Below are 14071 nucleotides of genomic sequence, written 5' to 3'. Positions count from 1 at the left end.
ATAACTACTCATTAGCTGTTGAAACTCAGAGAAGGCAATGGCAACGCACTCCAGTACTCTCGGCTGGAAAAGTCCCATGGACAGAGGAGCCTAGTGGGCTGCAGTCCATGGGGTCGCGAAGAGTTGGACACGACTGAGCGACTTCACTTTCACTTTTCACTTTCATGCATTGGAGAAGGAAATGGCAACCCACTCCAGTGTTCTTGCCTGGAGAATCCCAGGGACGGCGGAGCCTGGTGGGCTGCCGTCTATGGGGTCGCACAGAGTCAGACACGACTGAAGCGACTTAGCAGCAGCAGCTGTTGAAACTACCTCTAGACAACAGTGGTAAATCCAAAATTTTCTCCATTTACCACAGTAATAATTCCCAAGTTACTGTAAAACTCATGACTGGCGGAGGAGTTCCCTGGTGGCCTAGTGGTGAGGATTCTGGGCTTTCACTGTCACGGCCTGGGTTCAATACTTGGTCAGAGAACTGAGATCCCACAAGCTGTAAGCATGGCCGAGAACAAAAAGGAAGTTCGTGACTGGCAATGTTTATATAGTTGTTACAACATCTAAGGATATAGGGGCTGCTGGTTTGTGAGTTGAATCAAGGAAAGATAGGTCTAATTTAAGGAAGTGGAAAGTCTGGTTTGCAGTCTGTATAACGAGCCTGGGATGGGGGGAATTTACTTAAACATACAAAGAGTACTTTGTGTCTAGCTCTGTTCTTCACACTTCACAAATTCATACCATTTGATCAAAAACTCTATATGATAGGAATTGCCATTATCCTCATTTTACGAATGAGGGAACTGAGGCATGGAGAGGTTAAACAACTAGATAACAGTCACCCAGGTCATGAGCGCTAGACCCAGGGTTCAAATCTGGGGTCCATGCATCTAATTATTTTGTTGCTTGGGAGAAGAATCTGATGTGCCATTCTCAGGCTAACAACATTCCATCTGCCATTTCAGCCGCATTCATATTACAGGACTGAAATCCTTTCACACGGAGTTAACTTCTCTACCACCTCTCAACCTGCCCGACCATCATTTCCCTGCCCGTGCCTCAGAAACACGGGCACACAGGGAACTTCTGGTCAGAAGTTTTGAGATTGCTAAATACTTTTATTATCAACCCAGGATACAAGCTGATAGTGCAAGTTACAGTCCTTAGGGGAAACAGGGCCATCGAGTAAATTAAATACTTGTAACCTGGAGCCATATTCTATCAAAGTTTAATTCCTCCAATTCAACTGTGACAAAACAAGACATCTGTGTCCCACTGCCAAACCACCATCTCCTTGCAACCAGGGAGGACGTGACAGGGAGGTCATGTCCAAAATACAGAAAGATCCAAGTTGGATAATTATGTATACTGGATTTTTAGACTACAAAGGTGCTCATGATTTAAAGATTTTCAATGGCAACTTTGACTAGACCTGATCATGAACTCTGCTGATTCTAGAACCTATACCCAGGACATGGTAAGTCTCCAAAGTACAGTTTTATAAAATGTCTATGTAGAGTGTGCAACAAGTGTGTCCTTTGCTATTTATTTTTATATTTATTAAATGTAGAAAGATGTAACATAATATGCCAAATTATTAATGTTGATGATTTGAGTAGGTAACTTCAGTTAGTAGATCCAGTCTTTCAGCTTCACAATTTTCTGTATTTTCCACAAGTTTCTAAAAGGATATGCACTAACTTTTAAAACTTTTTTTTTAATTTTAAATCAATGTTTCTTTGATGGCTTAAATTTATTTTCATGTGTTACAAATAGTTCAAATGAATTCTATTTCTTCTACGACAAGAAATCATCAGCTAGTTAGACTCATCCCTTCAAGTTCTGAGAATTGCTGATTCTGTGAAATACTGAATAAAAATTTAAAACGTGAGACAGTGGATACATCCAAAAAATATCAGATTGGATAAAATGTTATTAAACTCTCTAGTTAGGTTTCAAAAGGAATTGGTGTATAAAATATAAAGAAGGACTCCATGAAAGAATACTTGTGAAATCTAAGACACATGAGTTTATACCGTTAAATAATTAGTATTTTAAAAAACAGTTGGGGCTGGCAGGAATGAACAGAGCACAGAGGACTTTTAGGGCAGTGAACATACTCTGTATAATACCACAATGACGGATGTATTTGTCTGAACTCATAGATTGTACAATGCCAAAAGTGAACCCTGACGGAGTTATGGACTCTGTGTGCCTCTGGTGTGCCAGTGTGGGTGAAGTGTGACAAATGCACCATCTGGTGAGCAGTCGTGATAGTGGGGGAGGCTGTGCATGGGCGGGAGGGGGCAGGGGGATCCTGGAAATCTTTGTTCCGTCCTCTCAGTATCATTGTGAACTTAAAACCGCTCTAAAAATACAATCCTCTTTAAAAAAATATGCATAGCTGAAGGCAGTGTGATCTGATGAGAAGAAAATGGAACTGCTCAAAAGGACTAAATTCTCAAAATATATCCCAGATATAAAAAAGAAATCATGTGGCAATATTCTCATAATCGTTGACTCTGGCTAATGAAGCATATTCAGACTGGTCATTTTGATTTTTTTCCCATCTATATTTTCAAGTTTTTATGACAAAAACCCAATTTTCTTTTAAAGGAAAGAGGAAACAGAATTGTTTTCAAGTAGCATATGAATTTTCTTGGATCAATACCATGACCAGCCCAGAAGTAAGATGGCTCTTTCCTCAGAAAAAGTAAAACGAAAAAATGCTTAGATTAGAAAGGGATGTCAGGGGAAACTTTCTTAAAAAAGTGAATACTCAGCTTGGTCTTTATCTCCACTTTGATCATTATAGCTGAGTGGACTTTTCATTCTTGAAGGAAACAAAAATTGAATTAGAATAAAATATGTAAAATACAGACATACATGTATATAATGTGCTATCTATATTAATTATACATTTTATACATATGTATGTATACATCATATACATAAATGCAATACATGTCACACACAATTAAAATGAAACCTAATATGTAACATGGCGACTGTAGTTGAAAGCACCATATTATATAATTGAAATTTGCTGATACAGTAGAATTTAAATGTTCTCACCAAAAAAAATAGGTAAATATGGAAGGTAATGGGTGTGTTAATTAAATTGATGGGGGAATCTTTTCACATGTATAGTGTAGCGTAGTAACATTAAGTCGCTCAGTTGTGTCCGACTCTGTGATTCCACGGATTGTAGCCCACCAGGTTCCTCTGTCCCAGGGATCAAACTCGGGTCTCCTGCATTGCAGGCAGATTCTTTTACCAGCTGAGCTACAAGGAAGACCTTCCACATGTACACATAGGTCAAATCATCGTGATGTACACTTTAAATACCTTACAATTTTGTCAATTATACCTCAATAAAACTGAGATATATGTATTTTTATGTTTAGTTGTACAGAGAGAAATAAACTTCTAGGCCCAAGATGAAGCTGCTATAATATTATCCAGGGTGCCACATCAGTGAGTAAAAGTACTTGGGGAACTTCTGTGTCCCTGTAAATGCTCCGCTTCACCAGAAGTGCAGTATATTCGGCCAGCCAGTCCCCAAAGGCCAAGTGAGCTCTAGACCTTCTCCTCCCAAACAAGACTGACTCTGTGACCCCAGCTAACCAGACATTTTTTATTAATCTCTTCCTTATTCCTTATCCTATAAAAGCCCCTTGCCTTCTGCCTGATTCTGCAGTTCTCCAAAAGGAGACTTTCCACGAAGTGCTGAAGCTTGTTCATATCACCCATAGTATCTACTTTAATCATTTTTAACGTATATAATCAAAATGAGAAGGGCCTTTCTAAACATACAAGTCGACTGGGTAAACCATAGAGGTAAAAGCAATAAACCTAACTACATAAAAGTAACATCTATAAATTTTATTTAACAGTCATAAAAAAGTGAAGTCAATGCCCAAGAAACGGCAAGCAGAACAAGAAGCCAAGCAGAGTGACAGACAAGAGGAAGAGGGGATGGGAGGGAAGGGAGGAAAGAAAAGCAGAACCACCACCTTCTGTGTGGCTGCTGAGCCCCCAGCCCTGGGCGCTCCTTTCTAGACACTTTCTGGGCCCTGTGGCCCACTCTCCTCATCTTTTAAAAAAATTTCCCCTTTTTGGCATAGACTGGGTCACAGGGGATCCAAAGGGCCTTGACCAAGACAGAATTTAGGTGGGGAACTGACAAAAGAAGAAATGCCAGTGGTCCAAAAACACATGAACTTATTTTCAGATTCACTAGTCACATTTCCAAAAGAGCAAACAGAACTGTAATACTATTTATACCTATTAAACTGGCAAGCATCTTTTAAGATAAAAATATCAAGAATTAGTGCTTGAATCAAAAGTTGGTAGAATCTCCCCCAAATGGCCATTTGGCAATATTTATCAAACTCTTTTAAAATGCCCACATACTGAATGTGTCATAGTTTACTTTTGGAGGTGTACTCCAAGAAAAAACTAGAGAATATAGATAAAAAATTACATACAAGGAAGTTAACCATGGAATTACTTATTATAGGGACATACTGAAGGGGAAATTGAATATCCAAGAAATTAAATGACAGAGTGAACTTCAAACATACAAAACATTTAATATTTTTCTGATTTTCTTTTAAAGATAAATGCTTATTCCTACAATAGCCTATCATATGTTTCTATAGTTATGTGCACAATCTCACCTAATAGCATGACTATACATGCCACTCTATTATATGTCTAAAATAGGGGAGTTACATGAGCAATTAACACAACAGTCATAGGGGTCCCAGCATCTTTTTTTAAGCGGGCATAACATGTATAATTTACTCATGTCTACAAACCAGTAGCTAAACACACAGCACCTGCCATTTATCAGGCATTATTCTAAATATTGCAAGCTTTATTAATATATATACTAGCTCCTTTAAGTATCACAACAACTCTATGAAATAGAGGCTTTCCGTTATTATGCCTGTTTGAAAAGATGAAGAAACAGAAGCACAGAAAGAGAAAGTAACTTGCCCAAGGTCAAATAGTTAGTAAGCAGGGTAAGTAGGTTTCTAACCACACAGTGCATTTTTTAACTATTGGCTCTTGTCTAGTAAACTCAAATTTAACCAGCTCCTTATTGGAAAACACAAGCTGGCCCAAAGGTCCACTGTTAGAAACAATAAACATTTTTGTGTATCCATTTTAGAGAGTTATATTAACGTCTCCATGAAATAAAGCACTACAGGCAGAATTTATGAATTAAAGAAAAAATTTAATTTTAATACGTATTGACAGTTCAGATGCATCAAAAATGTCCACGGTTATCAAGCATTCAACAAAGATAATGAGGAATTCTGCATTCCTCAAAAATTACCAAAATAATATGTATGTGGTTTTGCTTAAACGTATGTCAATATAATAATATACTAACATAATATAAATATTATATAGATAAGAAATTAATAACAGTGGTTACTTACAGATTTTAGAAGGCTAGGAACAAAGGGGAGTGAGGGATGGAGTTGGAAGGTAATTTTCCAAAGTAAACTTTTATGTAAACGCCTGTGTATATACTACACATTAACAGATATATTAAACAATGTGAAGGTGCTACCTATGCCAAAATTATATTTAAAATTATAATTTATCATACAACTCTAGAAATAGAAGAGACCCTAGAGCTGACTCAGTCTAGTCTCTTCATTTCATCTGTTTATTTTATTTTACATAATTTAATGATCAAGCATTTCCTTACAAAGGAAGCTCTAAATTCTGATTTCAAGCCAGGGGTCCTCCTATTGCAATATTAGTTCTCAGGGAAAACATCCATCAATACGTTCCAAAAGTTCAACGCCATGCTAAGGCAAAATGCCATGCCCTCGTGCCCTAGAAAACAGAAACCCCTGTTTGTCCCTGTGACAAAGGTGTGAAGATACTGAGTTAAGTGCACATACCTCTGTAAAACTGAAGAAGAGGCCAATGCCACCGACAAATCTCAAAACCTCTCCCGCGTATCTTCCTATTATCGGAGCACAGGGTGAGCACGGGTGGCTGCTTTTCACACAGCTCTGTATCAATTAAAAAGAAAAAAAAAGAACTTGTATTGAAAAGTACATTTATAATGAGCAAGTTTAAAAAAAAAAAAAAACAACACCCACATAAAAATTAGTATCTGGAATATCATATCCAACTGGGGACCACTCTTCTTTAGCAGTGTCCAAAATCCTAAGCTGGCTCCCAAGATCCCCATCCCTGAATAATCACCCCTTGGAGGCTGGATGGGTCCTCTCTCCCATGTTTATGTGGCATTACATAAGTCACTGTCTTCATAAAATGAAGCTGTGTTGTGAGATGGCTGTATAGTTAAGACCTGACCACAGCTTCCAGGAGCTGGGAGACACCAGCAAGAAAATGGAACTTCAGTCCTACAACCATTAGAAGCTGAATTTGACCCACGATAGCTTCGTAGGAGACCCCAAACCTCAGATGAGACTGTAGCCCTGGCTGACACTTCATTCCGGTGAGATCCTGAGCACAGGACCCAGTCAAGCCAAGCCCAGACTCCTGACTTAGGAAAAGTAAAGTAATAAATGGATGTTGTTTTAACCACTAAAATTGTGATAATGTAATACACAGCAGTAGAAAACTAAGAATCCCACAAAGGAGGCCTCAATGAGGGGATATCCAGCTCAGGGCTCAGCAAGGAGGTAACAGAAGTTTCCCCAAAACATAAACACATCTGAACTACCAGGAGAGCCAAGCTCCAAGTCTATCCCCATAAGGGACTGGGTTGGACCTGCAAGGTCAGGAGTAAGGTATGATCAACAGGATGGCTCTAATTGGTCCATTGCTAGCTTAGCTTTAGACAGAAAGGGCATGAAGCTGTGATGGGAGGAAGGGAGAGAGGAAAGAGGATGGTTACAGGTGTCCTCCACCCTGGGGATGTATAGCTGGTTGACAAGCCCAATTTAATACAGACCACTCTCTTCTTCCCACCCCGATAGGCTTCCAAATGAAGATATTTACTCGCCAACCTACTATTACTTCCCTTTCACAGCTTGTTCTGGGAGGGGCTGAATGGGAAGGAATTAGAGGCAAAGAACCCAAATCATCTTTGGTGTCTGTCTGGGCCCTGGGATATTCAGGACCCTCAGGAATGGATACTTGAGAACAGACAATTGATACAATAGTGTACATAGAATGGAACACTGGTATATTAAAAAAGTTTTTTTAAGTACAATTCAGCATCAGAAGTCCATGTCTTCCACATTAACCATTATTTATCTGTATGTGCTAATGTGAAAGTCGCTCAGTAATGTCCGACTCTTTGAGACCCCATGGATAGTCTATGGAATTCTCCAGGCCAGAATATTGGAGTGAGTAATGGTTCCCTTCTCCAGGGGATCCTCCCAACCCAGGGATCGAACCCAGGTCTCCCACATTGCAGGCAGATTCTTCACCAGCTGAGCCATCAGGGAAGCCCAAGAATATTGGAGTGGGTAGTCTATCCCTTCTTCAGGGGATCTTCCTGACCTAGGAATCGAACCGGGGTCTCTTGCATTGCAGACAGATTCTTTACCAGGTGAGCTACCAGGGAAGCCCATCTGTATGCAATATGTCTCCAAAAATATTTTATACTTTGTACTTACTGCCAGACAGGTATCATTCGGGTTAAAACTTCGGAACCCACAGCAGTTTAAATTTCTCTGGATGTCATCCCGAGCACTTGCTGTATTGTTCCAACCAACTTCCAGGAGCTGAGCCTAGAAAAACGCATTTAACATATACATCAAAATATGGGACTTCCCTGGCGGACCAGTGGTTAAGACTCTGTGCTTCCACTGCAAGGGGTACATGTTTAATCCCTGGCTGGGGAAGATCCCACATGCCACACAGTGTGGCCATCAATAAATAAATAAAATGTGTTACCCCTGCATAAAGTGTATAAAGCTGGGGCCTGCAACTCTTAATACTGTGTGTACCTAAAACAAATACTCTTTATAAGACCATCAAAACTTTTCAAAGGGTTATACCTCAATCTGCAACAAAAAGAAGGCACCATTTCTATCTCAAGAATAAAAATTGATGTTCACATGCAGTTTCAAAGAAGCACTTGGTTCAAAGTGCTTAGTTCCCAGAATGTAGCAAGACAAATTTTCCATTGCCCCAAAACTGAGACCCATATTCTTCAAACAAATTAAAGCTTAAAAAGAATAATTGCCAGAATGAAACTGCAAACATTCTGGAGCGCATGTTTCATTGCATATTGGCAGGGGAAGACTGGGTGAACACCCATTAGCAAGAGCACTTTTTGACCCTGCCAGGGCAAAATTCTACTCCAAAGATGCAAAAAATAGCAACATCTGATGTTGTAGGGCTCAAATCAGCCCCAAGAAAGCAATCAGGCACAAGAGACTTTGGCTATATAGAGGGAAATGGCATTCTGAATAAGAAGAAATTACTTTATATTCCAATCATTCCTCCCGCCTCCCTCTTTTTCCCATACTATGTGGTATAATAAAGCAGAAAGAAAAAAGAAAAAACCTTGCTTACCTGTTGCTCCTGGTTCAGGGCTAAACAAGCACATGATACTGAAAACTGGACAATGAATACAAGCAAGAGAATAATCATGTACTGAGAATCAAAGTTAAGTATATTTCTGGAAATATTTAGAATAACATCAAACAGAGGTACTGACAACTTCACATGCACCAAAAGGAAGCCACCTAGAACACAGAATAAGGGCACTTGGAGAAACTTCAAAAAGAAAACATGTAATTTTTATTTTGATAAAACACTGCAGGTATAATTACCTAGAAAAAGACTAACTTCAATAATTACTTAAATGCTTTCTGTCATAGAGAACAGACTTGTGCTGCCAAGGGGAAGGGGAGTACAAAGGGATGGCTTTGGAGTTTGGGATTAGCAGATGCAAGCTGTTACCTGTATAAGAATGAATAAACAACAAGGTCCTATTGTATAGTACAGGGAGTTATATTCGATATCTTGTGATAAGCCATAATGGAAAAGAATGTGAAAAAAAATACGTATGATATGTGTATAACTGAGTCACTTTGCTGTACAGCAGAAATTAAACACAACATTTAAATCAACTATACTTCAATAACATTAAAATAAATAATAGCTGATCCATTGTAATTTCATTTAGATTAAAATAAAAATTGTTACATAGAAAAAGCAGGAAGTAAGTATAGATAAATGTATGCAAGCTTTCTGAATATCGAGTCTTAAAAAATCACTGAGAAATTCTCAACCTAATATTAAAGACTTGGAAAGGACCTAGAGGCCCCTGAATCAGTTAAATGTAATGCTGAATTTGCAACATACACGTAGGACGATACTGAACTTGCAGGATACATTCTTCACGATGTGAAAAGAAGAGAGCATATGTAAACATACAGTAACTTAACTAAGAAACGTTCCTAATATTGGTTGAGCAAATACACATAATGCTTGCCAGGAGCTGCTGTCTGACAATTCGTCTCCTGATGGTAATTTTAAGTTAGGGTTACAAAAACAGTAATCGACAAGGTAAGAACAAACCCAGTGCGGGTAAAACTCCCAGTTGTAAAAAAGGATACAAAAAAAAGCAACACCTGATGGTGTTTCACAGCTCCAATCAGCCCCACTAACGCGATCAGGAACAAGAAGATGCCAACTGCGATGACCACGCCGACCACACGGAGACTGGAAATCAACCCGAAGCCGATGCCCCATGCGGCAATTCCAATCAGAAGCAGGCTAACCAACTGCAAAAATCACCACAAAGGGCAGTGAGGAGGGAGAGGAAGGGGCAGGAAAAAGAAAGAGGAGAAGTGCCAACTTATATATTAACATCAAGGACATCCTTCAGGCATCTGCTTAGTATCTTACGAATGACTGCTAACACTCGATACTGGAATACACATGTGATCTCATTATAGTGCTGTTTTAACAAGTATTAATCCTCAGACATGCTTTTAAAAAACAATCATCTATATAGTGTGGAGCCTCAGAGGCCATCTGGTTTACTAAACCTAAATGATTTCTACTTAAGCTTTTGAACTAATAGCATATTTAAAACTGCTAGACACCAATATATCTGCGTCTGACACACTTGTTTCCTCATGTGGAAATCACATGTCTTTCCTTCAAAGCCCAGAACAAGTGAACTTCTCTGGGGTGTCTTCCTAAGTCCCCAACAAACCAAATTCATTTCTCAATTCTCTGAGCAATCTCTGTTCTTCCAATGTGGTTCTACTCTCTTCATCACAGTAACACTCTGATTCCAAGCTTGTCTCTCATAGGGGTCTGTGAACAACTTAGAGACCCCATCTTTTCACCTCTCTGTATTGCCCACACCTTTCACAGAACTTGACCCTTGGAACAGTCAAAAATATCTTGCAGAACTGTCGCTGAAATGAACTGCTTTAGATATCATTAGCATTCAAATATAGAGAGAAACTTCTAAAACTTTTAGGACGAAAAGAGTGTTAAGAGATTTTAGCTACATTACTTAAACATGGCATTCTGAGTAAGAAGAAATGATTTGACATCCCAACCACTTAATTTGTATTATAAAACAAAGTCAAGTGTAAGAGGTAAACACATGCCTCAATCGGTCATTACCATTCAAAGTTACAGCTACTTCTTTAAAATAACACTTAAATAGCATGTCATATTAAGATTATAATCAATTGATAGAAGACACAGCTTCAGTAGGTATGTGGGAAGGGTGGGGATGGGGGTGGAGCAGGAAAGAGAGAGGATCTTCAAGTCACTCAAGTGCTAACCATTTCCTGGAGCAACTTGACAGTTTTTAATACCTTGCTGGGAGAAATAGAAGTATGTAAAATAAACTTTCTAGCACCACTTTGAGGCCTAATAAACTTTGTCTTGAAATACAAAATAAGTCAATACTCATTCAAATGATTCTTTACTGAAACGTATAATTTTTTATACATGTAGTCGTTTATCAGACACACATTTTAAATGTCTTGGTACATAAAAATTCTTAACATGTGTAGACATATGAGTAAAATGGCTAAATAACAGCAGCTGTTTGTATTTTTATCCACTTATGATAAAGCAGCAAAACTTGGGAACAAAAGCAACCATCTGTAGTACGACAGGACTGAGTTACGGAGTTACACGGACCTGGTGGTCTCCATCGTGTACACACAGGAAGCTTTGTTTTCAGAAGGAGAAAAAGAGGAAAAACTTCTCACAAACACTCATTTTCTCAACTGCTGCTTCTCAGCAGATCCATCTGCATCTGATTCTCTTATCACCTCATTCGCAGCCTTCTCAAACTTCAGACTCTCTTGGATGGACAAAAAGTCCTCGGCCCCATCACAAGTGAGCTTATTTCTGACTTTGTTGTATCCAAATATAACACATTTCCTTTCACGAGGTGTGAAAGGCAGAAGCCTGGAGGAGGTGTCAAGGAAGGAGAGGGCGATGCTGCTGGAGGGGCCTCGCCTCCATGAGGGGAGAGGGCGACGCTTAGCATCCACATCGCATGGTGGGAAGAAACACTGAAGATGGTCCACATGCTCAACACATCAGACTGACCTGCTGCATCGGTCGGGGTTCTCCAGAGAAACAGAACCAAGAAGATACATATCGAGAGAGAAACAGAGGAGATTTATTACAAGGAACGGGCTTATGTAACTGTACGGGCTAGAAAGTCCGCAATGTGCAGAGCAGGATGACAGGTTGGAAATTCTGGCAGGATTTCTAAGATGCCATTTTGAGACAAAATGCCTTCTCCTTTAGGAAACCCAGTTCTTGTTCTTAATGCTTTCATATTTCATATCATACATGAGGCCCACAATTACTGAAAGTCAACTGAGTGTAAATGTTAATCACCTCTAAAAAATACCTTCAGAGCAACTTCTAGACGGATGTCTGAAAAAAACACCTTGCAATCACAGCACAGCCAAGTTTTCTGTAAAATTAACCAGCACTCGCCAGCTTCAAGTCCTGTGTGTGATGCCTGTTTATTCAATTAAATTCAGGGGCAGGACATTTACTCTGTATTTCTTCGAGTTTTAGGGCCAAAAAGATCGGAATCATGAATAATATGATACATAAAATTCTTCTAATCCATAGTTTTGAAGAATCCTTTTGGGAATCATCCCAAATCCTTAATGATATTAATGAAATTCTTGCCACAAGTTAAATATTCATCAACAAATGCTTGGTGCCCACTATATACCGGAAGCCAGAGACAAGATGCCCCTACAAAAACAAAGGTTGGCAAGCTTACTCTGTAAAGAGCCAGAGAATTGCCATCTGGCTTTATGGAACACACAGGCTCTGCCATAATTATTCAATCATAACACAAAAACAGCAACTGATAATACATAAATGAAACAGCAGGGTTATGTTCCAATGACACTTCATTTACAGATACTGAGACTTAAATTCATATTATTTTCATGTGGAACAAAATATTCTTCTCTTGATTTTTCTCAACCATTTAAAAATGTAAAAACTTAACTTTATTGAGGCTTTCAAGGTCTAAGTCAAAGATGTCTCTTGGTAAATGTCACATAGCACTTGAAAATATGTGGGTTATTTTCAAACATCTTTTGATATTGATTTCTAACATAATTACACAGTGATAAGAGAATAGACTCTGTATGAGTTCAAAACCTTTAGGCCATGAAGTCTTTGCACCTTGTTTTATGGCCCTGGATATGTTCCAGTGTCTCTTGGCTTATAGTCTATGGGAACTTAAAATAGAATCTGTATCCTGCTGTTGTGTGAAAAATCTTAATTATGTTGAATTGGGTCATAGAGCTTTTCAAGTCTAGTATATCCTTCTATGTTTCTGTCTATTCACTCTTAGTTTTTGAGAGTTTGATATTGAAACTCCAACTAAAACAATCTTAATTTATCTACTTAAACTGTAATATATAATGGAACTATATGTTACATTGTTCTGTATTTTCCAAGTCTCCTGTAAATGTGTTATCATACTTTCATAATTTAAAAAATAAAAAGAAAGAAGAAAAAAATTGTTTTAATAAAATAAAAATGTACAATCATTCTTATTTGGCAGATTGCACAATTACAAGCACTGTAATGGATGTGACTCACGGGCTGCAGTTTCCTGACTTTCATTCTAGAATTCAACATAGGAGAGAATGAAAAAAATCACAGTGGTACAGACCATTGCTATGTCAGAGATAGTTTACAAGGTGGGCCAGAATATAGAATAATCAACAAACAACAAAAAAATCCAGATAGATAGAATAAGCCAAAGATTGCAAAGAAAGAGTAAGGCAGCAGATAGTAGGCCAAAAAAAATGACCCCAACTGAATACTACCATATGAAGCAAAAGAATGAATATTATATCGTATGGCAAAAGATGTCACTAAGTTAAGGGTCTAAAAAGGAGAACCTTATCTTGGATTATCAGGTGGTGTCTAAACGTCATAACAAGCGTCTTTGTAAGAGAGAGGCATATATGTATAATTATGGCTGATTCACACTGTTGTATGGCAGAAACCAGCACAGCACTGCAAAGCAATATTCCTCCAATTAAAAAATAACGCCCCCCCCCAAAAAAAAAGAGTTGCAGAGGGAGATAACAGAGACACAGAAAGGAGACAGCAATACAAAGAGGCAAAGGGTGATGAGCCCACAAGCCAAGGAATGCTGGCCTCCACCAGAAAATAGAAGAGGCAAGAAGGCAAGTAACGGATTCTCCCCTGGGGCTTCAGAGGGCGTGCAATCCTGTTGACTTTAAATATCTGGCCTCTCAAACTGTTAGAATAAATCTTTTGTTTTTAAGCCACCATGTTTGTGGTCGTTTGTCACAGCAACCCACACAGCACATACAAAACAATTCACACATTTGGAAACAATAAGTCAAGAACATCTGTTAAAGAAATCTGCCTGATATTTTATCACTAACATAATCCCCACCATAGAGCTGGAGTGAAGTATTTAGCTATTCCTGTCAGGACCCTCCCAACAAACCAAATCCTTTATTTAAAACACCAGCATTTTAGCAATAGGAGAAAACTGTTCTCTGCTCTCTCAGCTAGCCAACTTACAAGCTCATTAACAATGAGAATCTTTTGCCCTTTG

General features: G+C 38.6%; 1 protein-coding gene across 2 annotated transcripts in view; it reads right to left on the bottom strand.

Moving 5' to 3' along the window:
• The window catches only part of TSPAN13 (tetraspanin 13), a 38495-nt gene that overhangs the window by 2182 nt on the left and 22242 nt on the right, over nucleotides 1-14071 (bottom strand). For both annotated transcript variants that reach the window (XM_061413630.1, XM_061413631.1), the window contains exons 2-5: nucleotides 9570-9737; nucleotides 8521-8601; nucleotides 7617-7730; nucleotides 5922-6035 (exon numbers count right to left, since the gene is read on the bottom strand). In XM_061413630.1, coding sequence (XP_061269614.1) covers nucleotides 5922-6035; nucleotides 7617-7730; nucleotides 8521-8601; nucleotides 9570-9737 — 477 coding nt within the window. The remainder of the gene's footprint in view (nucleotides 1-5921; nucleotides 6036-7616; nucleotides 7731-8520; nucleotides 8602-9569; nucleotides 9738-14071) is intronic.

Source organism: Bos javanicus, chromosome 4 (assembly GCF_032452875.1).
Source record: "Bos javanicus breed banteng chromosome 4, ARS-OSU_banteng_1.0, whole genome shotgun sequence".
Classification (NCBI taxonomy): Eukaryota; Metazoa; Chordata; class Mammalia; order Artiodactyla; family Bovidae; genus Bos; species Bos javanicus.
Note: the sequence above shows the minus strand (reverse complement) of the source record. Positions and strands in the feature narration are given on the sequence as shown.